General features: G+C 58.1%; 13 protein-coding genes across 13 annotated transcripts; 7 read left to right on the top strand and 6 right to left on the bottom strand.

Annotated features, from left to right (window-relative positions):
* Positions 1-341: 341 nt before the first annotated feature.
* GGTG_01753 (CaaX protease) lies at positions 342-2,222 on the top strand. Its single transcript, XM_009219523.1, has 4 exons — positions 342-651; positions 792-838; positions 1,000-1,380; positions 1,467-2,222. Exons 1-4 carry the CDS (start codon positions 591-593, stop codon positions 1,944-1,946), a joined length of 969 nt encoding a protein of 322 aa, XP_009217787.1. The 5' UTR covers positions 342-590; the 3' UTR covers positions 1,947-2,222.
* Positions 2,223-2,632: 410 nt separating this feature from the next.
* On the top strand, positions 2,633-4,141 carry GGTG_01752 (hypothetical protein; the record flags this gene model as incomplete). The annotated part of the gene is made up of 3 exons (XM_009219522.1): positions 2,633-2,968; positions 3,166-3,600; positions 3,716-4,141. The coding sequence occupies 3 exons, from the start codon at positions 2,633-2,635 to the stop codon at positions 4,139-4,141; spliced, it is 1,197 nt and encodes a 398-aa protein (XP_009217786.1).
* A 443-nt stretch (positions 4,142-4,584) lies between these two features.
* On the bottom strand, positions 4,585-5,622 carry GGTG_01751 (hypothetical protein; the record flags this gene model as incomplete). The annotated part of the gene is made up of 1 exon (XM_009219521.1): positions 4,585-5,622. Exon 1 carries the CDS (start codon positions 5,497-5,499, stop codon positions 4,585-4,587), a length of 915 nt encoding a protein of 304 aa, XP_009217785.1. The 5' UTR covers positions 5,500-5,622.
* On the top strand, positions 5,596-5,844 carry GGTG_01750 (hypothetical protein; the record flags this gene model as incomplete). Its single annotated transcript, XM_009219520.1, has 1 exon — positions 5,596-5,844. One exon carries the CDS (start codon positions 5,596-5,598, stop codon positions 5,842-5,844), a length of 249 nt encoding a protein of 82 aa, XP_009217784.1.
* GGTG_01749 (hypothetical protein) lies at positions 5,692-6,615 on the bottom strand (the record flags this gene model as incomplete). The annotated part of the gene is made up of 3 exons (XM_009219519.1): positions 5,692-6,072; positions 6,150-6,412; positions 6,473-6,615. The coding sequence occupies 3 exons, from the start codon at positions 6,613-6,615 to the stop codon at positions 5,846-5,848; spliced, it is 633 nt and encodes a 210-aa protein (XP_009217783.1). The 3' UTR covers positions 5,692-5,845.
* Positions 6,616-7,141: 526 nt separating this feature from the next.
* Positions 7,142-10,241, bottom strand: GGTG_01748 (maintenance-mitochondrial morphology protein 1). Its single transcript, XM_009219518.1, has 3 exons — positions 10,131-10,241; positions 7,513-10,059; positions 7,142-7,405 (listed from the first exon to the last, which is right to left on the bottom strand). Exons 1-2 carry the CDS (start codon positions 10,166-10,168, stop codon positions 8,841-8,843), a joined length of 1,257 nt encoding a protein of 418 aa, XP_009217782.1. The 5' UTR covers positions 10,169-10,241; the 3' UTR covers positions 7,142-7,405; positions 7,513-8,840.
* Positions 10,242-10,377: 136 nt separating this feature from the next.
* GGTG_01747 (vacuolar protein sorting-associated protein 45) lies at positions 10,378-12,959 on the top strand. The gene is made up of 3 exons (XM_009219517.1): positions 10,378-10,475; positions 10,622-11,917; positions 12,005-12,959. The coding sequence occupies exons 2-3, from the start codon at positions 10,778-10,780 to the stop codon at positions 12,644-12,646; spliced, it is 1,782 nt and encodes a 593-aa protein (XP_009217781.1). The 5' UTR covers positions 10,378-10,475; positions 10,622-10,777; the 3' UTR covers positions 12,647-12,959.
* Positions 12,960-13,148: 189 nt separating this feature from the next.
* Positions 13,149-15,770, top strand: GGTG_01746 (hypothetical protein). Its single transcript, XM_009219516.1, has 2 exons — positions 13,149-13,350; positions 13,423-15,770. Exons 1-2 carry the CDS (start codon positions 13,220-13,222, stop codon positions 15,389-15,391), a joined length of 2,100 nt encoding a protein of 699 aa, XP_009217780.1. The 5' UTR covers positions 13,149-13,219; the 3' UTR covers positions 15,392-15,770.
* A 705-nt stretch (positions 15,771-16,475) lies between these two features.
* On the top strand, positions 16,476-16,640 carry GGTG_01745 (hypothetical protein; the record flags this gene model as incomplete). Its single annotated transcript, XM_009219515.1, has 1 exon — positions 16,476-16,640. One exon carries the CDS (start codon positions 16,476-16,478, stop codon positions 16,638-16,640), a length of 165 nt encoding a protein of 54 aa, XP_009217779.1.
* A 135-nt stretch (positions 16,641-16,775) lies between these two features.
* Positions 16,776-19,306, bottom strand: GGTG_01744 (phosphatidyl synthase). Its single transcript, XM_009219514.1, has 3 exons — positions 18,895-19,306; positions 17,385-18,655; positions 16,776-17,005 (listed from the first exon to the last, which is right to left on the bottom strand). The coding sequence occupies exons 1-2, from the start codon at positions 19,200-19,202 to the stop codon at positions 18,169-18,171; spliced, it is 795 nt and encodes a 264-aa protein (XP_009217778.1). The 5' UTR covers positions 19,203-19,306; the 3' UTR covers positions 16,776-17,005; positions 17,385-18,168.
* A 244-nt stretch (positions 19,307-19,550) lies between these two features.
* On the bottom strand, positions 19,551-21,076 carry GGTG_01743 (cAMP-independent regulatory protein pac2; the record flags this gene model as incomplete). The annotated part of the gene is made up of 1 exon (XM_009219513.1): positions 19,551-21,076. One exon carries the CDS (start codon positions 21,074-21,076, stop codon positions 19,877-19,879), a length of 1,200 nt encoding a protein of 399 aa, XP_009217777.1. The 3' UTR covers positions 19,551-19,876.
* Positions 21,077-22,193: 1,117 nt separating this feature from the next.
* On the bottom strand, positions 22,194-23,075 carry GGTG_01742 (hypothetical protein). The gene has a single exon (XM_009219512.1). The coding sequence runs from the start codon at positions 22,678-22,680 to the stop codon at positions 22,447-22,449; it is 234 nt and encodes a 77-aa protein (XP_009217776.1). The 5' UTR covers positions 22,681-23,075; the 3' UTR covers positions 22,194-22,446.
* Positions 23,051-24,504, top strand: GGTG_01741 (hypothetical protein; the record flags this gene model as incomplete). The annotated part of the gene is made up of 3 exons (XM_009219511.1): positions 23,051-23,140; positions 23,546-23,645; positions 23,771-24,504. The coding sequence occupies 3 exons, from the start codon at positions 23,051-23,053 to the stop codon at positions 24,502-24,504; spliced, it is 924 nt and encodes a 307-aa protein (XP_009217775.1).
* Between the last annotated feature and the right edge of the window lie 954 nt (positions 24,505-25,458).

Genomic DNA, 25,458 nt, shown 5'->3' with positions numbered 1-25,458 from the left:
GTGTGGGCGTGTGTAGAGTACCTGTTTTCAACCTCGAGTCGTTCACTTTGAGGACAGCCAGTGCCACTGCATGGAACATTTAGTGTTCTAATCCATCTACAAGCGCTGCCCACATGCGGTCGATCCACGCACACGTACCACGCCAGCGTCGAACAAAGAGGCCTAAAAACGGCAGTTTTAAAGCTTCCCTGATAAGGTGGGCGCTTTCACGGGAAGCTCCAGCTGCTGCGCCGGCGGGACCTCCGCGAAACTTGGCGCCAAAACCGAGGTGGGCCGCCGCCGCCCCACCGCAACAAGGAGCGAGCGATGCAAAGCCACGGGCAGCTCCATCGACGGGGATCCTCAAACCGTCACCCCAACCCGTCAGCCCGTCATCCATCCGGCCCAGCCCTCTCTAGCGCTAGGACCACCATTTCGAGCCTTGCCGTCCAATCAACCACGCCGAACCGCCCAAAAGGCATCGCCAACAGATCTCGTGTAGAGTTGCTCCTATCATAATCGTCGACTAGGTTCTGCCAGATTTCCTGTGCGACTACGCTGGGATCGCGCCATTGCATCCCGCGTCAATCGTCGTCGCAAAAGCGCCAAAGATGCCGTCCATCAGAGGCATCGTCGATAGGATCGGCAAGTATGTCCACTACGGCGCCAAGCGTAAGTCTTATCTCTGTCTCCTTTTTCTTCTCTCTATTTTGTTATCGTCGTGTCTGGCCTGTGTTCGACAGCCCTGCCGTCTGTCCCACCCCTTGATGCAACATCCGGAATATTGAACAAGCTTGCTGAAACCCGAACAGCAGAGGCTCCACCCCCGATCACCACCAGAACCGCCGTCTTGCTTCTTGTAAGTCTCGAGGCTGTGCCGAAACTCACACATGGCTCCTTGCGCCCCCTTTTCCGGCCGCTGGGGATATCAGAGGGAAAACCTGCTTGGCCATATTGTCGCCGCCGTAGCCGCAGCAGCATCTCATGGCACCTCCCATGCTGACCTGCCACTGTGCCTAGGTCGCATATACCGTAATCTATGTAGCCCCGTTTTACCTCTCGTCCCGGACGAGGCCGTCGGCCCAGCTGTCCAGGGACGCCCCGTCCGTTATCAAGGCTAGGGTCGCATCGGTCACGCTGTCTTGCATCGCCTGCTCGGCCGTGACATTCTACATGGTCACAAAGGACGGCCACGTCTCGTCCGAGGGCGCCCTCCATCTGCTCGGCTACTGGCCCATCGGCCTGGCCGAGTCTGCCAGGTCCCTGTTCTTGACTGCCCTCCTCTTCCTCGGCCCTCTGTTTGAGAACATCGTCGTTGAGGCTGGTTGGAAGGACTGGATGGCGCTCAGGCCCCTCTACGACCTGTTCGGCGAGTGGACGACATGGCGGAACATTGTCGCTGTAAGCAAGCAAGACAAGCCTGTTTTCCTTGGCGGCGTTCCCATCTACTTCTAACCGGCTTCTTGCTGACCCAACCCGCAACCCAGGGCCCATTCACCGAGGAGGTTCTCTTTCGGTCTGCCGGGGTGCCTCTGATGCTTCTAGCACGGACGTCGGTCTCCAAGACCATCTTTCTGTCGCCCGTGGTCTTCGGGCTGGCGCATCTGCACCACTTTTACGAGTTCCGCCTCACGCACCCTCGGGTGCCGTGTGTGCAGGCCGCACTGCGCTCCGTGTTCCAGTTCGCCTTCACGACCCTGTTCGGCGCCTATGCCACCTTCCTCTACCTCAGGGGTGGCAGCCTGCTAGCCGTGACACTCGTGCACGCCTTTTGCAACTCCCTCGGCCTCCCACGGTTCTGGGGCCGCGTCAGGGTCGTCACCGCCGACGACCCCGACGGCGAGAGGTCCGCGTCGCCGCTGTGGACCGTGGCATACTACGTGCTCCTGCTCGCCGGCGCCACACTGTTCTACCGGAACTTTTGGACCCTCACCCAAAGCCAGATGGAGCTGATCTCGCTGAAATGAGCCTAAAGCTCGGGGATATCGACAGTCCTAGATAAACAAGGTGCCGAGAACAAGAGTAAACAAATGTAGATTGCTCGCTTGCTGCGATGCCTTCTTCGCTGGGTATGGGTCTCAATTTGTTTGCTGGCGCTGTCTTTACTGGCGTCTTTCAGCTTCTATAGTTTTCTTCCCCTGCTTTGGTTGTCGGGACAGGGTTTGTGTAGGTAGATTTGATAGGTTACTGTGAACCGCAGAAGCATGGCATCGAATTCACTTGCTGCCTGTGTTTTCCCCACACCTGTCAGTTTTCACTCAATTGTGTCGGAAGCAAGGATTCTCGAGTTGCTTGTGGTCCCCCCACGCGCCAACATGCACATGAGCGCGTCCCAACTGTGTACAAGGCACCAAGCCTATCACTGTGCTTCTCTGGATCGAAGCCACGTCTCTTTGGTGCTTGCATTCCGTAACAATAAGTTTAACGAGCCGCCCACCAACGCACCCTCCGCAATACGCTTTTAATCATCACCGACTTAGCTCGTCCATCGTCCAAAATACAGCCAAAACGCGATGGGAAACCCGGAGACTCCAGACGGCTGCGGTGAATACCCCTTTTCGCCAGTAGCCGGCTGGGCTGGTCCGGACGATCCAAGCGATGCCGAGTTCTATCAAGCGGCGAAGCAAGGCAACCTGGAAAAGCTTAGGGCTGCATGATCCCAGATCTCGACCTCAATCTCCTGTACGGCTGTGTCGATGCGAATATCGGCGAAACGGCCTTGCACGCTGCCGTCCGGGAAAACCACGTCCATATCGTCAAATTCCTTATCGAATCTGGCGCTAATATTGAGATGGAGCGTCGAGACCACATCCGGGATTTAAGGCCGCTCCACGAAGCAGCCAAGCAAGCCAACCCGGACATGGTCCGGATACTTCTCGACGCCGGAGCCGACATTCAGGCCAAATTCGACAATGGCCATGGCGACGACGGCCTCGCAACGTCCCTGGTTTTAAGGCACATGGAGCATCAACGAAACTACTGGCCCCAAGTAGGGCAGATCGAGCAGAAACACCTCGATACGATCGAACTGCTCCTCAGCCGCGGCATCGACATCAATGCCCGTGCGGCTCTCTAACCATGACCCTTCTCGAATCGGCGATCGCAGCGGACTCGGTCGACCTCGCCAGGGCGCTGATCGCCCGCGGCGCAGCTCTGAAGGTGCACCGCTACGAAAAAAAGTAATAGGTTGATTCAGGTCGCTACCGAACACAACGCGACAACTCGCACACTGTTATGGGAGAGCTTGGTATCAAAGACCCTGGTGTGGAGGGGTTGTTTAATCTCGCATATTACGGCCCGCGCGGGGCGGTTGTGGACATGGCGCGTATGCTGTTTGACGCCGCCATGACCGACCCTAACCGCGACCCCAACTTCCCCAACACGGAATGGGTGCAGGAGCAACTTCGCGAAGCTGCCTGCCACAACAACCTCCCTCTTGTGCAGTTTCTGCTCGACAGGGGGGTGGACGTTAACGGGTTGGACCGTTACGGGGAGAGCCCGTTGCTTGCAGCCTGCCTGAGGTTCGGGATGTGGCGCTCCTCAAGCTACTGCTGGAACGAGGTGCGGATAAGAACCATCGTTTCCCTAAACAGCGCCACTATGCGAGCGGGAGCAATGCTTGTAAGTGGCACTTCTGATAGCAAATCTCGCACTTTTGTCCTGCTGCTTTTCCTCCCCGGGGAGAGCCGTCTGTACTGACTTTTGGCCCACGCCTCCTACCTTCTCAGTGCACCAGACCGCAGAACGAACCTCGAGCAGGGCCAAGCTAGACGATGTGGTCAGATTCCTTCTGCAGTCCGGCGTGGACGTTGAGGCTCGAAACACCAATCGCGAGACCCCGCTGCTCACCCACGCCCGTAAACCAGCGGGAGAATGGGGCGATACCCCCTACAACATCCTTCGTTTGGAGTGCTTCAGGCTCCTCGTGGAAAGCTGCCGGGATATCGATGCGGTTGACAGCAAATGCATGTCGGCGATGCATCTGATCGCCTGCAACGCGAAAGACGCGCCGACGGCGAAAAAGGCTGTGGACCTCCTGATCCAAAATGGGGCCAACCCTAACATTCGCGATCATGAGGGTGTAACCGGTGCGGCTCGCCTCCAAGCCAAGCTTGGGATTGAGCTTGACCTTGCTGCCATCCTGGGCTGGGTTGTTCTTTAGGACTAGCAGGATAACTCGTCCCGATAGCTAGTGGAACATGATGAATTTCGAAGGTGGCTCCTTAGATTTTTATAAAGCTGATGTTTACACTCTCAACCCGCTATCTTTATATCTTTATATACTTTTCCAACCCAAAGTTGCACTTAGTACGTCTTTCAAACGAATGCTATGCCTAAACCAGTGCTTTATTTTCCTAAACGAATGCCGTACCCAAAAAATGTCACTTACCAAACAAGTGCCACCTCGACTACAAACAAATGATATGCTGTCCCAAGCAAATGCTGTCACGTTCCAAATCGCAAAGCCCTATCAACCACAGCATCCATACAAGCTCCTCCCTCCCCCAAGAAAAAAAAGGTCAGTGTTTTTTTTTTTTGGAATATCTCGCGACGCCTTGTCCGAAGCCCGGCAGAGAACGGCGAGGGCCGAAACGCTAAACCTACTTAAGCCGCAGCCTTGGCGGCTTGGGTTGCCTTCCCAGCCCCCGATGCGGAAAGGGACTTTGTCGTCTTTTTCCCGGGACCAGCGCCCTTTCTCTTGGCCTCGGTGCTCGGCGCCTGGCCGGCGGGTCCCTTGTTGCCCTTCCCTGCCGCTAGAGTTTTGTTATCCTTTGCCGCTGCCAGAGCTTGGGGCTTGCCCTTGGCCTTGGTCTTGCCGCCGCCACCACCAGATGGAGCAGGGTTGCCACTAGTGTTTTTGGATCTGTTTTGACTTTTGCCTTTGCCTTTGCCGTTTAGGAGCCGCTGAAAACCCGGGGGAGGGGGAGGGAGAGGCGGCGTTGGCCGGCGGCACGCTTTGGCCTGGCCGTTGTTGTCCTTCCCGGGTTGGTGGGCTCGGGGGTCCTGGGTTTTGCCGGTTCTAAGCTTGTTGTTGGACTTGGACTTGGCGGCTTCGGGCTTGTTGTTAGACTTGCCAGCTCCGGGCTTGTTGTTAGTCTTGGACTTGGCAGCCTCGTTGGACTTGGACTTGGCGGCTTCGGGCTTGGCGCGGGCGCCGGGCTTGTTGTTAGACCTACCAGCCCCGGGCCCGCTGTTCCGGTCATCGGAGCGCTTCTTCCGTCCGATACCTAGATTTCCGTAATGCTCTGTTAGTCTGTTGATTTGAGCTTGGACATCACCCTGATCGCCCTGTGTTTGTCGGCCACCGGTTTGGTCGTATGGGTTATAGCCCGATTGGTCTTGTCCCTGTTGGTTGTCGTGTGGGTAAAGCTGGTAGTTCCCCTGTTGGTTGTAGTCGCGCTCTTGTCCAGTCCCAGACGACTCTCCTGCTGAAAGGGATGCCAAAATGGCTCCCTTGGGCCAGCCCAGCTCGTGACACTGCCTCGCCCATTCCTTCAACTCGGCAGACCAGGTCGTCATTTCCTCGATCTAGCCCGCGTTCCCCTCGCTACACTCCATCCCTGAGTCCGTTGTGCGCCCCTGCTGGGCCGCGATTTGTGCCGCGATTTGTGCCGCATGCTCCTGGTTGCTCGGCGGGGGCGGCTCGCTATCATCCCATCCGGCGTATGGATCGTAAAACGATGGATCTCCGCCGCCGCCGCCACCACCGCCGCTGCCGTCGCTACCACCGCTGCCGCCGCTACCACCGTTGTCTTTGTCACTATGATGATCGAGGCCTGGATCATAGATTTGGTGTCGAACATTCCATTGCTGTTCGACAATGAGGCCGTGGGTGTCGGTGGTGGAAGGCCGGCCTTTTATTAGCCTAAATGCGTTTTTGGGCTCGGGTAAGCTCCCTGCTGTAGTGCTCATTGATGTTTTCGCAGCCGAACTCCTTGGGGCCCCTGCTGGCGTAGAATTTGATGGCCTCGTTTTCGTTGCCATTCCAGGCCACCATTCTGGTGTTCTCTCCGGGCTGGTAGTATGTTGTTGCGCCTTGGGACTTTTGCATGTCGGCGTCCAAGCATAAGAGGTTGACCTCCCCGCAAAGCCCTTGGAAATGGTAGGTGTTTTTTTTAGGTAGTCTCCTTCCAAATCCCACAAGCATTTGGTGATCGAGTCGGGCATACCTCCTTGGAGAGCTCTGTACGCTTGTATGCTCGCGCCGCTTCTTTCTCTGGGGAACTTGACGGACGAGGCTGCATATATGACGTTGTCGCCCATGTCCATAATGGCCATGACTTGCGGAATTTCGAGTCCGCGGGCCTCGGCACCATCTTCGGTCCATCTATCGTGAACCTTCCGCATCTCCATGTAAGCCGATCGTGCGATGCGCATGAGAAAGTCGCCGCTGACTTGGGCGGGAGTAAGGACTTTGAAAATGGCCGAGTAGCTGACGAAGCCGATATCGCCGAAGGGTTTAAAGACCTAGTTGAGTTGGACGCCAAAAAACTGCCCCCGGGGATCCTCTCCAATGCCAGAGGCCAGGCCGCTTGGATCTTCGATTTGAGGCAACGGGGCTCCCAAAGAGAGAGTGCTCGAAAGCAGCCCGATGACGGCCAGGATGGCTATTCGTGTGCCCTTGAGTAGCATCATGGCGAAGGAACAAGACCTCAGCTATGGCAAGTAGACGGGTGAGGGATAGAATTTTCGAGTAAAGACTGTGCAGTAAGATAGGGGGAAGGAGAAAAAGAAGCTCTCAGGGGACGTGAGGTATAAGCAAGGGACGAAAGTGAGGATATCGAAGGAAGTATGGATGTGAAAGATGATGAGGCTTGCTATGTTCAGCTGGTGATGGTATTGTAAGTCCTCGTCCACAGCATCGAAGCCCCGAGCCTCCCTTTTTATAAGCAAACACAACATGACTTTGGCCGTATGCTGGAGTGAGCTTGATGGTGATGTCCATCGACGACACCATTAGGAACCACACCGTTGGTAGCCGCCTCATCAGTCGGCGCATCATCCAAGTTCACAATATCGGTGGCATTGTACTCTGCGTAGTAATCAGTTAAGGAACCCGATGCTACGGGCCGGTGGATACTGGTACCAACCGGCGGCCGGGGGTGGCTATAATAGCACCAACGTGCTTTGTTAGTCTCGCTGGGAATGTACACAGCAAAAGTCAAAGTGGCAGTCGGCACAGCCTCGCTCTATTTTTTTTCGTTGAGGCTGGGACATCATGGGCGCAACTTCTGTGCCCCCTGTCCGCCTCTCTACCGAAAGCTCATAGGTTCAGGTGAAAACGTAGAGAAAATGAGCAGGGGGCAGCCCAAACAAATGTGCCAACGCCCAACACTACACCTGCTCTTCAGGCACTAACACTATGACCCAATTATATCGTGATGTGGTGCCGTCGTTTTGGGGCTTTATCAATAGCGGCCAGATCCTTCGGGTAGACCTAATCAGCGCAATCCTTTTGAAGCATCGTTTATGCCTTGTTGGGTATTGCGTTGGAACCGGTTTGGCTAGTTGGGAAGTCAGAAGGTTGCGTACCTCTGGTGTCTTCCGTCCCTTTTGAAAACCACACGGCCGGCACGGGGTCGAGAAGCCAAGTGTGCCCGGGGTACAGCCCAAAATAGAACCGAATATTGGCCAGACAGCCAGCGAGACCAAAAGGCACGGTTGAGACCCGACCCGGCGGTACGGCAAGGTGTTCGGCAAGCGCCCTAGACAGTCAGCCGTGTAAGAGTAAGGTGGGGAAGATACGTCGGGCCGGATGCCTATTTCCTGCTGGTTGATGGAGTTGAAAGACTCTGGGGCGATGGAGCGGCGCATTGGAGATACTGTGCCACGGCATGGAAGGCTGTAAATTGCTGGGGAGGTTATATGGCTTGGTGTTGCTTCCCTAATCATTGATACAAATCACAGAGAAATGCCCCACACGATGGAATTTTTCCATGGCATCCATCCGTTACCTCGATTTTTTCTTCATTTGCTCATTCCCGAATCTTTTTTCAGCGTTGCTGCCAGCGGGAAGACGTACCGGCGTTTCTCCCGTGATAAGGGGTTTTGCTGTCCAGGATGGGGCCAACACAACAAGCCTGCGCCTAAAACACCGGGGCCCCGTCTCCACGCACGACGGCCAATATCACATCGAAAATGGCATCGGCCTGCTGTGCCACCCAACTTGCCAACACACCAGCCGGCGTCTAATCGCGCTGGATCAGAGTAAGCGTCTATTCGGCTCTGTTGGAACAAATGAAAGTATATCGTTTTGATGTCCTGGGAGATCTGTCCTGGGCTACCTGCGTGCTAAGCTTACAGGTGGTGTTTGCTATTTATGCATTTTCCCACGTGCCGGGAGCGGTACCCTTCTTGTCTGCTCCGGCGTTTGGCGGCGGTGCCGTAGGTGTCTTGTGGGCAGAGTGGGGGTGGTGGGTGTCTCTCGGCCCCTCCCCTTGCTAGCACCAGCGGTGGGAGAGCCTTGTTATCTTTCCCCACCCCCCGGGGGGGCTTGGCCCCCTTGCCTTTCCCTGGACTGGAGACCGATGCGGGGGGTGTTGGTAGCCCTTCCTGTCCCCCGGGTCTTGAGTCTTTCCTTGCTTGGTCTGTGGTGTCACTACCGTCGGTTCCTGGCCGCCACTGGACTGCTGCCCAGACGGGCAAGCAGGCAGGCAGGCAGACGTCAGCTGGAATAGCAGAGGCGTGTCGCGCAAGCAGAATCCGTTTCAAATATGTGCGAGGTTTGGCCGTGGCAGCACGTGTCTTTCAGTTGCTCGCCCATCTCTTAGCTTGGACGTGCATTGTTACTTATTTCAATTGCAACAATATGAGGTGGCTTTTTTTTCCCCCGTCGTCACGTTTATTGATTCCACTCTTATTCAGGGAGAGTCATCCACATCTAAAGAACCGGGCATTGGAAATTCATCATCAGACCGGGGTCGCCTCCTGAAGCGCAGAGAATCGGCCGAGTGTTGACGAGCGCCCGAGGCCACAGACTCTTGCCTGGAGTTGCGGGCCGCATCCGCGCCCTTCGCCCTGCTCATAGATCGCTCGACATCGGCGATGATATCGTCGCCGCCGCGAGTGTTCTTCTTCCGGGGCCACAGGCTGGGCAGCGGGATCTCCTGGAAGCGCGGCTCGACGCAGCGCTCGTCGAACCAGCGGTGCAGGCGCGACTCGATCAGTTGGGCGATCTTTGGCACGTCCTGCAGGCGCGAGCGGCTGCCGACGAGACTGCGGATCGAGAAGTCGAGGCGGTAGTCGTCGAGGAAGGTGAAGACCATCTTGGTGCCCGTCTGGCGCGACGGGTTGCTTGGGATGAAGGATATGGCCAGGGTGCCGCTGAAGCGCACGACTGAGACAGCCAGGGCGACGGGGAGCACGGCGGTCAGGCGCTTCGGGTAGTTGAGCAGCAGCTTGGTCTCGAGGGCGAGGGTGATCATGTCGCTCAGGTCCACGTCCATGCGGGCCTGCAGGGTGCCACCCTCGCGGTGCGCCATGTTTGCGTCAAAGGCCTTGCCGCCGGCGGGGCCAAAGGTGAGGCCATCCTCGTCCACGGGGATGATGCGGCAGTTGCTGAATATGGGGAAGTCCTCGCCGAGGCTGAGCTCGGTAACGTGGATCTCGTCGAGGAAGTCTGGGCGACTGGTGCCGTTGAGGGCCTTGGTCAGTGACGTGAGAATGGCGTCGTCGTGCTGGGCGTCGCTGCGGAACTGGGCGATGGTCTGGGCGACCAGGACGTTGAACCAGTCGAGGCTCTCGGGCTGGTGGCTGTCGACGCGGTAGTACGTCTTGCTGAGGATGGAGCCGATGGTCAAGGCGGGCGGGCCGGGGCGCAGAATGCTGGACTTCTTCTTCTTGAGGGCTGGGTGGTGGCCGCCACCCTGCAGGTGTGTGTGCTCGGGGCGTTGGCTGGAGCTGCGGAGGCTGAGCAGCGACCTTTTGTGCGCGAGCGTGCGTGACCGCCGTTCGTTGGCCCGGGCCGTTGCCGTCTCTTCTGGGGAGGGCGGGTCGCCAAATATGAAGAACTTTATGAAGGCCGCGATCAGAAGCACGACCGACAGCTGGCCGACGATGAGGCCCTGCGTGAAGGATAGTCTGTGCCGCGGCTCCCGTCAGCAGTTGCGCTGTCCAGAAGGCAGGAACCGAGGTCAGAACCACCCACTTACGTAGGCTCTGCCCGGGCAGGATAGGTATTAGGCGACATCACGATGCTGGCCGGAGCAAAGCATGGCTCGCTCGATGTGTTGACCTGCGCTGGGAAGCGATGCAAAGCTCTGCTGGTGCGGTGACATCAATCACCAAATGCATGTCTGCACAGTGGAGCTTCCGCTTCGGGCTAAGCTTACAATGCCCCACTCTAACCACTACCTGCGGTGCTGTGCCGCGCTGGCGCATCCCAGTTTAGCAGCCTCATGGAAGGCCACGGCGATGGAAGCGACGACATGCAAGGAAGTGCGCCAATCGCCATGCTCGTAGCACCAGCGTGCATCTTCTCTTGATCCAACAGCTAGGTAGGTCTGTATTCCATTCCGCTGCTGTCAATCACCGCCATCAAATCTGCAAGATCCGGCCACGTTTGGTTTCACCCATCGTCGCCGCAGCCACCCGCTATCAAACAACCCCTTGTATCACCCCCTGGCGGTAACATCGTCTTCAGCCTCGCCCACGTGAGCTCTCCCAATAGCGACGGGCCGTTGGAGGGTGTGGGAGCCTAGTTTTCCGCTGGTCCTGATACCAGCGCAACACCCATATCGGGCAGATCTCGTCACACTAGCAGCTGCCCGGCCCCGAAGACGGGCCCCTGCCATTCAGAATGGATGTCGTCCAGGCCGTTTCGGGGTACATCTCCAAGATGATATCCACGGGCGACAACCCCACCGGCTCACAGTCGGCAAAGATGAAGATGTTGCTGCTGGACAAAGACACGGTGCCGATCCTGTCGACGGCCGTGACGCAGTCCACGCTGCTCAACCACGAGGTGTACCTCACGGACCGCCTAGATAATGCGAACCGCGAGAAGATGCGCCACCTGCGATGCTACTGTTTCGTGCGGCCCTCGCCCGACTCTATCCAGTTTTTGATCGATGAGCTGAGGGAGCCCAGATACGGCGAGTACTACCTCTACTTCAGCAACGTGGTCAAGAAGTCGTCGCTCGAGCGGCTGGCCGAGGCGGACGACCACGAGGTCGTCAAGCTAGTCCAGGAGCACTTTGCCGACTTCGTCGTCGTCAACCCGGACCTGTTCGACCTCAACATTTCCCTGCCCCAGCACAGACTCTGGAGCACCTCGCCCGACATGTGGAACTCGGACTCGCTACAGCGTGCCACCGAGGGCATCCTCGCCGTCCTGTTGGCGCTCAAGAAGAAGCCTCTGATACGGTACGAGAAGAATAGTCTGGTTGCCAAGAAACTGGCCACCGAGGTGCGCTATCACATGACCCAGGAGGACCAGCTGTTCGACTTCCGCAAGGTCGATACCCCACCGATACTGCTCATCCTCGACCGCCGCAACGACCCAGTTACCCCGCTGCTCACCCAGTGGACGTACCAGGCCATGGTGCACCAGTTGATTGGTATCAAGAATGGCCGTGTCGATCTGGGCGACTCGCCCAACGCGAGCCCTGAGCTCAAGGAGATTGTGCTGTCTCAGGACCAGGACCCGTTCTTCAAAAAGAACATGTACCTCAATTTTGGAGACCTGGGATCCAACGTCAAGGACTATGTCGAGCAATTCCAAACCAAGCACAAGAACAACGTTCAGCTCGAGTCCATTGTCGACATGAAGCGTTTTGTTGAGGAGTACCCTGAGTTCCGGAAGCTGTCGGGCAACGTCAGCAAACATGTCCATCTCATGTCTGAGTTGAGCAGGAGAGTAGGAGAAGAGAACTTGCTCGAGGTCAGCGAGTGCGAGCAAAGCTTGGCATGCAACGACAACCATGCTGCAGACCTAAAGGTAGGGAAGGCCGGAAATTGGGGCCTGCAAGTCCTATGCGTGAAATGTTGTTGTTGATTTGCTGGGCTAACGGTGAGAGCATAACAGAGTGTTCAAAAAATTATCCAAAACCCAGCAGTGACGGCGGAGCATAAAACCGGCCTTGTGGCTCTCTACGCGTTACGTTACGAGAAGCACCCCTCCAGCGCACTTCCAATGTTGGTGGATCTCCTCAGTGCGGTGGGTGGAGTGCCGGCGCGGTTGGCCGACCTGGTACCCAAGCTTCTGGTGTACCAGAACTCGGTGTCGCAGTCGCAAGGGGCGGGTGGGGGCATCTCGGACATATTCGAGTCGACGGGGATATTCTCTGGCGCCAAGGCGTTCAAGGGCCTCAAGGGCGTCGACAACGTCTACACGATGCACTCGCCACGGCTCGAGGGGACGCTGCAGAGCCTGATCAAGGGCCGGCTCCGCGAACAACAGTTCCCCTTTGTCGACGGCGGCGGTGCTACCAAGGACAAGCCGCAGGACATCATAGTCTTCATGGTCGGCGGAGCCACGTACGAGGAGGCCAAGACGGTGGCCGGCATCAACGCGTCCTCGCCGGGCGTCAGGGTCGTGCTCGGGGGCACGACGATGCACAACGCTGACACGTTCCTGGAGGAGGTCGATGATGCTGTCAGGTCATGGCCGGAACCCCCACCCACGACTGCGGCAGGCAGGTTGAGGAAAGAGATTGGGCGGAGGTAATGTCTAGAGTCAGTTGCTTGTTGCAAGAAGGCGCGTGGAATACAGTACGGGCCTGGAAGGCATTCTGGCTGAACTAGGACTGGCGGAGCGATGCTTGTGCGTTTGTTTGAAGAACACCTGCTAGATTTTTGGATCCATTAGTTATGAATATGCTTTACGCAGCTTACCAAGAATTCGCAGCCATATGCCTTTTCATGAGGAAGAGTTGTCTATGTTACCCAGTCCCCTTGTACCTGGGATATGTTATTGCAAATAAGTCGAAGAGTAGCGGACAGTCGAATGTGCGATTGATTGTGATAAGACGAAAAATAAGTAAGACATTAAAAATAATATTGGCAAAAGTGAAAAGAACTCGGACACAAATCGCCAACCCAACACAGTCAGTCTTGTTCGAGGCAATGTGCAATGTCGGCAGGGTTCTCTAGCGCTCAGGGTTGGGGTTAAAGCCTACCTGTGGTGGGCTACCCTATCGATAAGCGAAAAGTTCCCATGACGGCGAGCTTGCACCTCTATGGGATTTGTGAATTGCGCATCCTCCCGCAAAGCCATGCCTTTTAATCGCCAGGCGCTGGCATGAGCTTGTTGATAGCCATGCCTTTTTCTGTGTCCTTTTTGGGCGCACTTGGCCCAACTAGACTCGTCCTTCCCGCCAGTTTTCGAGCCGGGCGGAGGAGGACGTTTGCCACGGTCAACGAACTTGCGAGGTGATTCCCCCCTGGCATCTCCACTGGACGGGGTCGTAGCCAGCTGACCTCGGTCCAATGATGGCGGTATAGGAAGTTTGATGTCGTCGTCATCGGCGGAGGCCACGCCGGAGCCGAGGCGTGTGCCGCGGCGGCGCGGACGGGCGCGAGGACGGCGTTGGTGACGCCCAAGACGGACAACCTGGGCACCTGCTCGTGCAACCCGAGCTTCGGCGGCATCGGCAAGGGCGTCATCATACGCGAGATCGACGCGCTGGACGGCCTGGCCGGGCGCGTCGTCGACCGCGCGGGCGTGCAGTTCAAGGTGCTGAACCGCCGCAAGGGCCCTGCCGTCTGGGGGCCCCGCGCCCAGATCGACCGCGAGCTCTACAAGACGCACATGCGGGATGCGCTGCTCGGCCACCCCAACCTGACGGTCGTGCTGGACAGTGTGGCCGACATTGTGCTCGGCCAGGCGGACGGCCCGGACGCCAGGCCGGGGCAGGGCAAGATCGCGGGGGTGCGGCTCGAGTCGGGCGAAGAGCTCGCGACGGGCCAGGTCGTCATCACCACGGGCACGTTCCTGGGCGGCGAGATCCACATCGGGCTGGAGAGCTTCCCCTCGGGCCGCATTGGCGAGGCCGCCACGTTTGGGCTCAGCCGCTCCCTCAGGGACGCGGGCTTCCAGATGGGCAGGCTCAAGACGGGAACGCCGCCGCGGCTCGCCAAGAGCAGTATCGACTTTGGCATGCTTGAGGTGCAACACGGAGACGAGCCCCCGATGCCCTTCAGCTTCATGAACGAGCGCGTCGCGGTCGAGAAGCAGCTGGACTGCCACGCCACCTACACCAACCAGGCCACGCACGACGTGGTGCGCGCCAACCTCGAAAAGACCATCCATATCCGTGAGACGGTCAAGGGGCCCCGCTACTGCCCGTCGCTCGAGTCCAAGATCATACGGTTCGGCCACCGCGAGCGGCACATCGTCTGGCTCGAGCCCGAGGGCTTCGACTCGGATGTCGTCTACCCCAACGGCCTATCCATGACGATCCCCGCGGAGGCGCAGGAGCAGCTGTTACGCACGATCCCAGGCCTCGAGAGGGTCAAGATGCTGCAGCCGGGCTACGGGGTCGAGTACGACTACGTGGACCCGCGCTCGCTCAAGACGTCGCTCGAGACCAAGGCCATCCTGGGCCTGTTCCTAGCCGGCCAGATCAACGGCACCACGGGCTACGAGGAGGCCGCGGGCCAGGGCATCGTGGCCGGCATCAACGCCGGGCGCGCGGCGCTGGGGCTCCCGGCGGCAACGCTCTCGCGGGCCGACGGCTACATCGGCATCATGATCGATGACCTGGTGACCAAGGGCGTGTCGGAGCCGTACCGCATGTTCACGTCGCGGTCCGAGTACCGCATGTCGACGCGCGCCGACAACGCCGACGAGCGCCTGACGGCCCTGGGCCGCTCCTGGGGCGTCGTCTCGGACGCGCGTTGGGCCGCCTTCGAGCGCGAGCGCGCCCAGGTGGCGGAGCTGACGGACCTCCTGGCCGGCGTCCGCCTCGGCGGCGAGGGCTGGCGCGCGGCCGGGCTGAGCAACGTGGGCAACTCGAGCGAGGCCATGGACGGCCTCGCCATGGTGCGCCGAGGGTACACTATCGACGACGTGGCCGGTAGCAGCGTCGCCGCTCTGGGGCGGGCCGCCACCGACTTCTCGCCGGGGGTCCGCCAGCGCGTCGCTATCGAGGCCGCCTACGAGCCCTACGTGCGCAGGGAGCGCGGCCACCACGAGCGCGCGTCGCGCGACGAGGCCCTGCTGCTGCCCGCCGACATGGACTACGCCGCCGTCGTCGGCATCTCCACGGCCGAGCGCCAGGTCCTCGCCGCCGTCAGGCCCGAGACCCTCGGCCAGGCCAGGAGGCTCGAGGGCGTCACCCCCTCCGGCCTCGTGCGCCTGCTCGCCCACGTCCGCGGCGCCGTCGGCCGCAAGGCCCGCGCTACCGGCCCGAAGGCGGCCCTGCCTGAGGAGCCGTGCTTGGACGCCGCGCGTGCTTCGGCTTCCGTGTAGGCCGGGCTTCCAGCAGGCGGGCTCTATCGCCTGATATATTTAATACTTCCTTGGCGTTCTGTCCTGCTTACTTCCTTGTTTTTGTACACTATTATACCCACGTATCCCGCCCTAAGCCCCTCTACCGTTCACGACGATGCTGGTGGCGGCAGATTTGCCCTTCAAATTCAAGCAGGCTATTTCACGGAGTTGAGGAGTCGGACATGGAGATTTTCTTCCTGGGGCACTTGGGGAAAAGCAGCATGCAACATGTATGATATCAGAGGTAGTCACAGCCACCACCAGTCAAACTCTAACACAGGGAAGAGGAGATGCCTCCCTTTCAGTGACTTGGGCTTTTGCCACTCATTCCCGAAAAGAAGTCAAATATGCCATTTCCAGAATAGACCGTCGAGCGGTAGGCAGCCGGAACATGCAAAGGGGGCGCATAAATGGCCGCGTTGCACACACCCAACAACCAGAGTCGGTGGCAAAGCCAGCCTCCTGTTTTCCTTTGTTGTCGGCATCTCTTGTCGTTTCTCACACCGACCAGTCGAGATCATCATCGATCAGGGGAGGGCGAGCCTCTCCCCGCCCGCCCCAAATAGCCAACGCGGACGTGGTGACACAATACGTTTTTTTTTTAGCAAAACACACCCGCACGTCACCCAGCAGGCAAGGAAAATGGCGCAACAGCGACGTTCGCGTCATATTCCTTGCCGTGACCTCGTTTCCTTTTCCCAATCTCTCAGTTCCCCGCCGAGAAAATGGCCGAAGGGGGGGGTGGGTGAGGTTGGTGTTTTTGTGTGTGACGGCTACAAGAGGGGTGGTGGCGTCCAGCGGCCGCAACTATCACGAGCAAAAGAAGCGAAAAAAAATTAAAAATTATTGTTTCAGGGTCCCTAGAAATGCAACCACATGTATGTAGGTATGTACGTCCGTGTGCGAGATTGCCTTTTTTTTATACCTTTTTTTTTTTTTTTGGCACCATCGGCGCATTATGCCCTGCGGCGGCCTCTCTCCTCTTGTGCACTCGTGGTCCTAACCCGCTCCTTTTCATGGGCTGGCCGCCTGCGTGGGCGCCCGGCTAACGGGGAGGGGGGACATGGCCGTAATGGACAAGCAAAACCCCCCCAACTGCGGCGGCGAGGAGGACGCCAGTGACGGCGGGCTTACGTTCCTGCGTTTCGTCTGCCCTGAGGAGCAGCTGGTTTGCCCCGGGGTCCGGACCCTGGAGGGCTTTCGCCGTGTCGTTTCCAGCGCGTGGTAGGCGTGCATGCTGTGCTGCGCGTACATCCAAAATGTACCTAGCCTACTCGTTAAGGAAACCCGGGTAGACAGCCATCCTCGCCAGTGACAAGGCACCGAGTTCCCCTGCGCCACGGGTGGTCATTTTGCACTAGAGCCAAGTCCATGCCGTGTATTATGTTATTTACTGTTGTGCAGTGCATTTCTTCTCTATTTTAGCATGGCTGCAATAGCGCCACTCCACACCCATTATTCTCTTTTCTCCCTTCCTCTCAGAGAGGTGGCCGCTTCGTGCTTGCGGACTTCGCGTCAGACAGGATCTTGACGGCGTCCTTGCTGAACACGTAACTAGCTCCGCTCCAGACCGTCGTCACCGCGACCACGTATCTGAGAGACGAAAAAAGGTGGGTTGGCAAATGCGAGTTAGTCGATAGCTGACATGCATGCAAGGACAGACAGCCAAAGCGTTGTGCGTGCATGCGTGCGTGCGTGCGTGTTGTGTGTATATGTGCGTATATATCAGAGTCCCGTGTTGCAATGAGCACTTGCATGGACAGATGTCATGGCACCGAGGCAAACGTCGGGATACGACAGGATACGACGGGCAAGGTCTTACTGACCGGTGAGGGGCGTGTGTGGCGGGGGGGCAAGACAAGCGCATCGTCACAGAAAAGAAGATAGGAAAAAAAAAAAGCACAAAACCAGTGCAGGGCGGCTGGCAGACAATGCGAGGGAGGGGAGGGGTGTCAAAGCAAATAGCACTCACTGGAAGCCAGTCAAGGATGCCGACAGGTCCAAGGGCAGGACAGGGGCGGTAGCGGTCAGGCCCATCAGACCTAGCTGCAGGAACGTGTTGTACTTGCTGATTGTGGTCGGCCTAACCTCTGCTGAGGGCAGCGAGAAGTCCCAGTAGCGCCCAAAGGTTTTTGGCGGCGGAAGCGAGACCCACCGGTAGTAGATGGCCGCGATGGCGAGTCCGACGTCGCGGCCGATTATCAGGGCGACAAGCCAGACTAGCAGCGGACATTGCAACGTTGTTTTTTTTTTGTTATTTTAGTCTGGCGTCAGCCGCGATGCTATTTGGTCCGTATGCAGCACCAAGGCAGGAAGGAGGGGGGTGCGGCAAGGGGAACACGGGCGCTCGGGGCGGCCGAGAATCAACGAGGGGTCGGCAAGGGTCCGAGCACACCATCTGGGATAATGGGTTGGCACGAGTCCTCCGCGCTAGCGCGGATGGTCTACTAAAGACCCCCCTCTAGTTTGCATCATATCCTGGGAAGGCAAGGATAATCGGGCCAAGCACCAGACCGGCGGCCAAATCCGCGGCTGGCCCTGAGCCATCAAGGGGTCCTCGACAGGGGTCACCAACAACACGACGAGGGGGCACCAAAAGGAAAAACCGAAGAAGAAAAGAAGGAGTAAAAAAGCAAAGGGAAGTGGGTTAAAGGAACCAATGACGAGGGGATATCAAAATAGGCCAAGCTTGGGGGAGGGTGTGTAAGTTTTGAGTTACGACAGGCCGTAATACGAATGTAGGTGAGGTGTCATAATCAGAAGGAACAAGAAGTAAGACTCCAAGGTGACAAGTCGGAAAACTCACGCGGGAGGGCGCCCTTGGCGGCAAGGCTGAGCGTCAGGACCAGCATGAGGGTCTTGTCGGCCATGGGGTCGATGATGGTGCCGACCACGGTGCCCAGGTTCCAGCGGCGAGCGATCCAGCCGTCGAGCAGGTCCGACAGGCCGGCGTAGGCAAAGAGGCCGAGGGCGAGGGCGTGCTGGTCGTGCAGGATGGCGTAGCCGATGATGGGGGCGGCGACCAGGCGCGAGGCCGTGAGCATGTTTGGGATCGTGTAGATGTTCTCCCGGGCCGCCAAGGCCGGCGGGGAAGCAGGTGGCAGCCTGGCGGCTCCCTGGCTCTGGGTCGCAGCAGGGTGGCCCCGTGGTGGAGAGACCGATGAGGCCGAGGGAGATGAGGGGCGCGGGGCACCAACAGCCTCATCATGGTCATGGGCGCCCTTGTGAGGCTGCTGCCCTGGTCTAGACCCTTGCTAGTCAGCCAATCAGCCACCAGGCCACCCCCGTCTGTGATGAGAAGGAGGAGGCGCTTGGTCCACACCACGAACCCCTGGGGCGCCACAGGAGGCTGAGCCTCATTTACCTTGCCCGTTTATGGTTGGTTCGACGGGGGACAGGGAAACCAGCCGTGGGGCAGATGGCAAATAGGATAAAGAAGCAGGATGGAAGAAAAGAAGCAACGAGCAACAGGGCAAATTTACCCTCTAGAACGAGTGCGCCAGGGGCCGGAGAGCGAGAGGCAGCGGCGGCCCCGGAGCAAGGGTGCCGCAGCCGCAGCTGATGGGGACCGCGCCGCCAGCAGCAGCGAGGGGGATAGGAACGGCAGCGGAGTCGCCGAGGTAGCACCTGCACCACCATCACCACCGCCGGCCGAGAGGTGCCGCAGGAAGGGCCGAGGTGAGGGTGTCATGGTCAGGAAGCCCGCAGTCCGACATGTACCTGTTGCTGTTGCCACCGTGCTTCTCTTGCTGGCAGCCAGCGCCGTGCGGGCGCAGAGTCTCTGCATCATGAATGTGGCCACTGACGGCTAGACAAGAAGCCCAAAGTCGGGGGGGAGCCTTGGGAGGCGGATGGAGTGAGCGATCGAATCAATGCGGTCCATTGATTCTGTCCAGGTTGGGTTGACAATTGAATTGCCCTTGGTGCTCCACATCAGCTTGGGTGGGCTTGCAGATCGCGCTGCCCAATGAAAGCCACAGATGTACCTTGACAGATTGCCCCATGCACTGCAAAGCCCCACTTTCTCAGCCAACCGAAGTTGCCTGGGCAGTCTAACACATACATCACCTTCCAGACCTGGGCGCTCAGGATTCACAACGTCACCAGTGCCAGAAACATGACAACGTGCGCGTCTTCGTCTTGGGATTCTGTCATGATTGTTGTTCTTAAAAATATATATCCTAGTCGCTGAAAGTCAAAAGATCTTACTTTACCCCTTTTGTATTGTACATGAAGCCCATTCAAAGCCGAAAACGCTAGAACTAACTGTGGTTATTCCCCCCAAGGCCCAAAACGGGCCGTATTGAAAGCACACCCAGCCACCTTTGGCAGCAAACCGGCCTCTGGCCAAACTCCAATCCCTAGTAGGTTCGAGCATCTGGTCTCGTGTAACTGCAGGCCCACCTTTGGACGCCTATTCCCCCCCACCCCCCAAAAGTCAATCATCCCCCCGCCTCTTCTATATCAGCTAGTATAGTGACTGCTGGGAGGCAGCATGGTACCCATAAACACCTCTGGGCCCATGTCGCCGCTGCGATCTTGGCCGTCGCCCTCGTGATGGGCCATGGGGAACATGCCAATCCCATTGTCGTACGCAGGGAATGTTGCCGCCCCGCTGTGGGTTCCGTAGTGGCTGTTCTGGGCCTCGTAGTGGCCGTTATGCGCGTCGTAGTGTGCGCCGTCTGCTTCATCGAAATGGCCATGTTGCTGTGGCTCGTAGTGGCTATGGCCTTGAAACGAGTGTCCCATTGTCATCATGGGCTGCATGTGTTGTTGGAGTGTGAAGGGGACTGAATGCTGCACGTGGGGGACCTGCGGAAAGGTCGACTGTCGGTACAGATGATCCGTCGGGAGAACTGGGATGCCGCCCCCAGACATGGATCGAGGCGCTTGCGTGGGCATGGGCATGCCACCTTGAGGGTGCATAAAATCGTATGCAGTCGGCTGCTCCGTGTGGAACTGTGACATTAATCTAGGGTCCGAGTCCGAGACGGGATTGCGGAAGTTTTGCTGGCTGAAGAGTGCGGCACGAGGGATGAGGCGGTTGAATCTTGGGTGACTTGAGGGCGCCACCAGTTTGCCGGCAAGCACGTCGTCCACCTTATAGTACGAAACCAGGTGGTGAGGCACGCCCTGCCATTGAACGCTGATGGTCTTCTTGACCAGGCCGCCCTCCTTGAAGGGGTACGAGTCGATCAGCGACCCGATTAGCGATCGCTCTGACTCGGCTCTGCTCTGCTCTCCCTCCTCCAGACCGGTGGTCTGGCTGGCTGCCGCGCCTATGGCAGCCGCTGCTCTCGCGTTCTCGGCCGTCTTAGAGGGCGTGTTCTTCTTGGGCTTGCGTGCCCTCTTCTTCTCTCCGGGGGGAAATGGTCCCTCCAGCTCGCGGTAAATGAGAAAGTTGCCGAGTATCCGGCTTGGACTCCAGTTGTAGCCATCCGTCCACCTCTTGATGCCCGACGAGTGCTCCTCGTACACGAAGACGGCACCGCTCCTGATCAGTGTCTCCCGCTCGCGGTCGTGGGGTCGGCGCGGGACGTGGTATAGAGCGCCTTGTAGACAGGCCTCGAACAGGATGAGAGCATCCATCGTGGTTCCGACGAAACCCTCGTACGTGACTGCCAATGGCGGGGTGCCACCGCCGGCTGTTGTTGGTGAGGCCATGGCGATCGGGTTTGAGATGAACCCAGAATCTACTAGGCCGAAAGGACACCGCTCAAGCAAGGCCAGAACCCCTTCGCCGGAGAGGGTTAAGCTTAAAGGGTCCGGACGGGGAGCGTTGGAGAAGTCAAAAAAACTAGCTGTTCCTGAGCGGCTGTTGTTGAAGCCGCCGGAAGTCTCCCTGCAAAGACAAAATGCCAGGTGGGAAGAAAATTCCTTTGCGCAAGTTAGACGACAGAGTTCTTACTAAAGTGAGCGTGTGTGTTTCTGAGGAAGGAGCGGTCGGGCGCATGTGTTGTGCCAAATGAGAGATAACGAGCGATTCCCAAGAAGAAAGGAGTGCAAGAAGGACGGGCGCCAAGGTCCTGAGGGGGAAGAAGGGCCGAACGAACCTGACGGAGAAAGCTGGGCCTGCGGTTTTGGAGCCGGCGTCCAGGGCTAGTGGGAAGCGCAGCCCTATGGCGGATTTATACGCCGAGCAGCTCCAGCAGACCGGCCCAGGTGACTGACAGGCGGGCGGCAGCTGTGTGAGTTTGGACGGTGGGTGGTGGGGGAAGGTTAAAGTTTTTTTGACGTGGTTGAGCGAAAGGTTCTTGCTTTATACGGGGTGGGCCATAAAAGAGGCACGCCCCAAGAACCGGCACTCGGTCCACGCCAAAAGCACAGAACCCAGGTCGCGCTTCTGCTTCGGCACAGCTGGTAGCGGCGGGAATGAGGGGCCGTCTGCAGCGACTTTTGCGCCAGGTAAGCGGGTGCTGCAAAGTGGCTCGACGCGGGTACAGTTTGTACGCCGATCAGGACAGGACCGCGGTTTCCTCGACGGGGGGTGGTGTGTGTGTGTGTGTGGCCTCAACTGGTGACGATACGCTTGGTTGGGGGTGGGGGATGTAAAGGGCAAGCCACCAGTCCAGCAGCCCAAGAGCCAGTTGTGCAGACAAAAAGTTTACCACGGGTGTGGCTCAGCCCATTCGTTCTGCAGCTCGTGTCCCTTTTTTTTTTTTTCTTTTGCTTCGGTGGAGTTGGCACTGATACAAGAGGCGTTTGTTTGGGGATGCTGCCTGGTGTCCGGGGACGTGATTGCGAGGGAAGGCTGATGATGTGAAGATACGGCGGGTATGGCGCGGCGGCGGCGGCGGCGGCGGCGGCAGTCAGTGCTCAGGGAAGAGGCGTCAAGACAGCCAAGGACCCTGGGTGTTGACGACGCGATATGCGCCACGGACTAGAGAAGTGATGGAAGGAGAGCTGCAGGACGCGGCAGGGTGTGGATGGGAAGCGTCTTTGGTGACGGATGCGCGGCGACCTGTGGGCTTTTCTCTCTTCCCTTTCCCCTCCCCTCTGTGCTGCCGGCTTGGACAAGCGAGCTAAGAGTGCTGCTAGTTGACGGGCGTCGACGGCGTAGCTGGCGTGCTGGCGGTCGTGCTCGAAAACAGCTGATGACCGATGTCTCCGTCGCTTCCTCTGCTAGGGCGGCTGGCTATTGCTGACACGCTAGCACCTTGGCCGGGCCGTGCTGGTGTTGGAAGTGCTGGGAGGCGAGTGGTGTGGAGGATGCGAGACTTGGGCGCGGATGGAGGTGGTGATAAATACTGTGGGATGTTGTCTGGCATATAGCAGGCATGGGCTGGGTGGGATACCTGGGGGTGAAAGTGGCTCCGTCCGGCCGAAAGATCGTCGTTGTGCCGCGGTGCTGTTGTCTTTTCTTTTTTTTTCTATTGGGGCTTCGGGACCTGATCTCTTTTGGTGCTCTTATTTTCTTTTTCGTATCCTTCTTATTTGCTGTAGTGGGGACGACCTGTGGCTCGGGTTGCGGAAAGAACCAAGGTCGAGGGTACTAGATGTTGACGTCCACAAACCCAAGGGGTAGGGTAGTAGTGCAGCAGCAGCAGAGGAGGAGATGGATGGAGAGCGCGCCCAGGCCTGATATGTACTCGCGTCGGCGTGCCTCCCAGGAACTACCAGACGGTTGAGATATTTAATATGGTGGCCCTGTCGTGTAGTAAGGATGGTGCTCCGAGCAAGTTGTGGAGGAGGAGGAGAGGGGTCGGGGGGGCGTCTCCAAGAGGCGAGGTGTGCAGTTAGTGGAGGAAGGTAGGCGTGCAAGGTAGCAGCAGGGGAGGGCAATGGCAATGGCAATGGCAATGGGTTACCGGGCTGCTAGTCTGGAGCACGAGCACGGGCAGGCGGGAGGTGGGCACTGGGCAGCGAAGGGGATTTGGACTGGAGCCGTCTTTGCAGCGCGGCCGTCGAGAGAAGGCCTGGTCTGCAAAGAACGGTCGTTGCCAAGAGAATACAGAAGTGCAGCAGAATCTCAGCGGCGTCGATCCGTGCAGGAGGGGTGGGGGGTTGCAACTGTGAACTGTGGGACTGCTGGGGGGAGACAGGACAGACATGCACGATGGAGGGCAGGGCAGCTAACTACAGATAGTCCGACCGCTTCCTCCAGGGTGCTGGGCAAAAAAAAAAAAAATACAGGGGAAAAAAAAGCACACTAAACCCGGCCGAGCTGTGGTGGAAACTTGCAAGCAGCATGCTGCCCCTCCCCATAAAGGTGTTCAATCCTTGCCTATTGTGGGTAAGTCTTGCGGTCTTCCACTAGAGCAGGGTCCAGGGCTGTTGACCCTCGGCGGGCATGGTGACAAGAGCACAGCAAGACCACCACCGACTCTCTCTCTCTCCCTCTCTCTCTTTCTGAGCCAGCACGACTGGAGCAGCATTTTGCCGTCCCCAGCGAGCGCCTGAACGGCAGCTGCTCTACACGTACTATGCACTGGGCTGGTCTGCACTGCGTATGCGCCGTGCAGGGCGCCTACGTTTTGGGCGCTCTGCCTCCAGCCACGGGCACATGTACAGGCCCGGGCACAGGCACAGGCACAGGCAGAACGCTCAGAATTGACGCTCTTGCCATATGTTCATGGATGGTCCCTCCTTCCCCATCAAGGCCCGTCTCTCCCCAGTCCTGGTTGCCGTTGGATCTCTGGCACGGCAGGTGCTCTACACACACCCCCACTGGCAGGGAAAGACCTACCCAAACAGCATATAGCTCGCCGCCCAGGCAACCCCCGAGGACAGACGGCATGTCCATCCAGCAGGGAGCGCGGCGCCCGACCTTCCCTGGAGGGGAGACGACGGTGAGGGAGCACGGGGCAGGAACAGCGCCGAGACAGAAGGGTGACGGCGAGGCCGCACTCCTGCAGGCCTGGCCTCGGCCGCTGTGTTCGCCCTGCCGCTGCTCGCTCGCTCCATCATTTCCTCATTTTGGCTGCCTTGCCGTCGCCGTCGTCTTCCTGTTCTGTTTCTCGTTCCGTCTCGTCGTAAATGCACATGGTCCCCCTCCATTTCCACCCCCGTCTTGCTCTAGTTTGCGGTATTTCGGTCGCATGGGGCAAGCATGGGTCAAGCATGACGACCTTTTTTTTCAACAGGTGTTTTGATTTTTGGTTGTTTTTTCCCTTCTTTTATTTCTCTTCTTTTTTTTTCACCGTCTCTAATAGGCGTTTTTGTTGGCTTTGACACCACACCACACCCCACGCACACGCAAACACGCACACTTACACGCACAAGCAAACACGCACACACACTATCCAGGGGAGTTGGTTACACATACTGGCATTGCTCCGGAAAGGGTGGGGTGAATGGAGCCTTGGATCAATGATAGGTGCTGTTGGTTGTGTTGCGGTGGTGACTTGCTGCAGCCCTTCGCACACGTACGATAAAAATCTTCCGGGGCTGGAAGGATGCAAAGGTTGGCACACAGCACAGCCAAGATTGTGCTACACGATCTGTGTACCACCACCAAATGGGATTGAAGTACCGGCGGGAGCGGAGGCGGCTGGCGCCCCATTTTCCAAATTCTACAATCCTCGCGCGTTGGGCGGGAGTGCCACGCCAGGCTTGGCTCTGGCGCTAGCACACTTGCCGAGTCAGGCAAAAAGATGGGTCGGTTGTTTACAAAATGGCGTTTATTTGGATAATTATCACGAGAACAAATACGAAAACAAACGACAAGAAAAAAGAAAGACTAGTGAGGTACACTATACCCATGCTGGACATCATGAGCGCCAATCACGCCAAGCTGCCGCAATCCAGATCTTGCTGCCTTGTCCCCTTTCAGGTATCCCCTGTGCAGCGGGCTGGCCGTGGCTTACACGCTGGCTTCAATCTCGGACAGACGTCGTACCTACAGGACAGGTGATGATGGGGGTGGGGACGCTCACCGGGGGAGGGGAAGGAGTGTGGCGGCTGCCCATTTTCAACACGGACGCCATGGCGATGATGAATTGACTATCGAACCTCGACCGACGAGGCAGGCTCGTCCGCGTCATGTCAGGGGGGATGGGAAACGAGAAGAATAGGATTGTGAATCGTTCGTTCTATCCATTCTCCCC

Source organism: Gaeumannomyces tritici, assembly GCF_000145635.1.
Source record: "Gaeumannomyces tritici R3-111a-1 unplaced genomic scaffold supercont2.1, whole genome shotgun sequence".
NCBI lineage: Eukaryota > Fungi > Ascomycota > Sordariomycetes > Magnaporthales > Magnaporthaceae > Gaeumannomyces > Gaeumannomyces tritici.
The sequence above is the reverse complement of the archived record's forward strand: the minus strand, read 5'-3'. Positions and strand labels throughout refer to the sequence as shown.

What these genes read in the sequence shown, in the direction of transcription:
- GGTG_01746 (XM_009219516.1), top strand. Translation starts at nt 13,220, where the DNA reads ATGAGCTTGTTGATAGCCATGCCTTTTTCTGTGTCCTTTTTGGGCGCA. An exon ending in ACGGTCAACGAACTTGCGAG is followed by an intron (nt 13,351 to 13,422) that starts GTGATTCCCCCC and finishes ATGGCGGTATAG; the next exon opens with GAAGTTTGATGTCGTCGTCA.
- GGTG_01744 (XM_009219514.1), bottom strand. Translation starts at nt 19,202, where the DNA reads ATGATGCAGAGACTCTGCGCCCGCACGGCGCTGGCTGCCAGCAAGAGA. An exon ending in TGGCGCACTCGTTCTAGAGG is followed by an intron (nt 18,656 to 18,894) that starts GTAAATTTGCCC and finishes GCAAGGGTCTAG; the next exon opens with ACCAGGGCAGCAGCCTCACA.
- GGTG_01748 (XM_009219518.1), bottom strand. Translation starts at nt 10,168, where the DNA reads ATGTCGCCTAATACCTATCCTGCCCGGGCAGAGCCTAC. An exon ending in CCTGCCCGGGCAGAGCCTAC is followed by an intron (nt 10,060 to 10,130) that starts GTAAGTGGGTGG and finishes GCCGCGGCACAG; the next exon opens with ACTATCCTTCACGCAGGGCC.
- GGTG_01742 (XM_009219512.1), bottom strand. Translation starts at nt 22,680, where the DNA reads ATGCCAGACAACATCCCACAGTATTTATCACCACCTCCATCCGCGCCC.
- GGTG_01747 (XM_009219517.1), top strand. Translation starts at nt 10,778, where the DNA reads ATGGATGTCGTCCAGGCCGTTTCGGGGTACATCTCCAAGATGATATCC. An exon ending in ACCATGCTGCAGACCTAAAG is followed by an intron (nt 11,918 to 12,004) that starts GTAGGGAAGGCC and finishes AGAGCATAACAG; the next exon opens with AGTGTTCAAAAAATTATCCA.
- GGTG_01753 (XM_009219523.1), top strand. Translation starts at nt 591, where the DNA reads ATGCCGTCCATCAGAGGCATCGTCGATAGGATCGGCAAGTATGTCCAC. An exon ending in TGTCCACTACGGCGCCAAGC is followed by an intron (nt 652 to 791) that starts GTAAGTCTTATC and finishes AAACCCGAACAG; the next exon opens with CAGAGGCTCCACCCCCGATC. An exon ending in CATGGCGGAACATTGTCGCT is followed by an intron (nt 1,381 to 1,466) that starts GTAAGCAAGCAA and finishes CCCGCAACCCAG; the next exon opens with GGCCCATTCACCGAGGAGGT.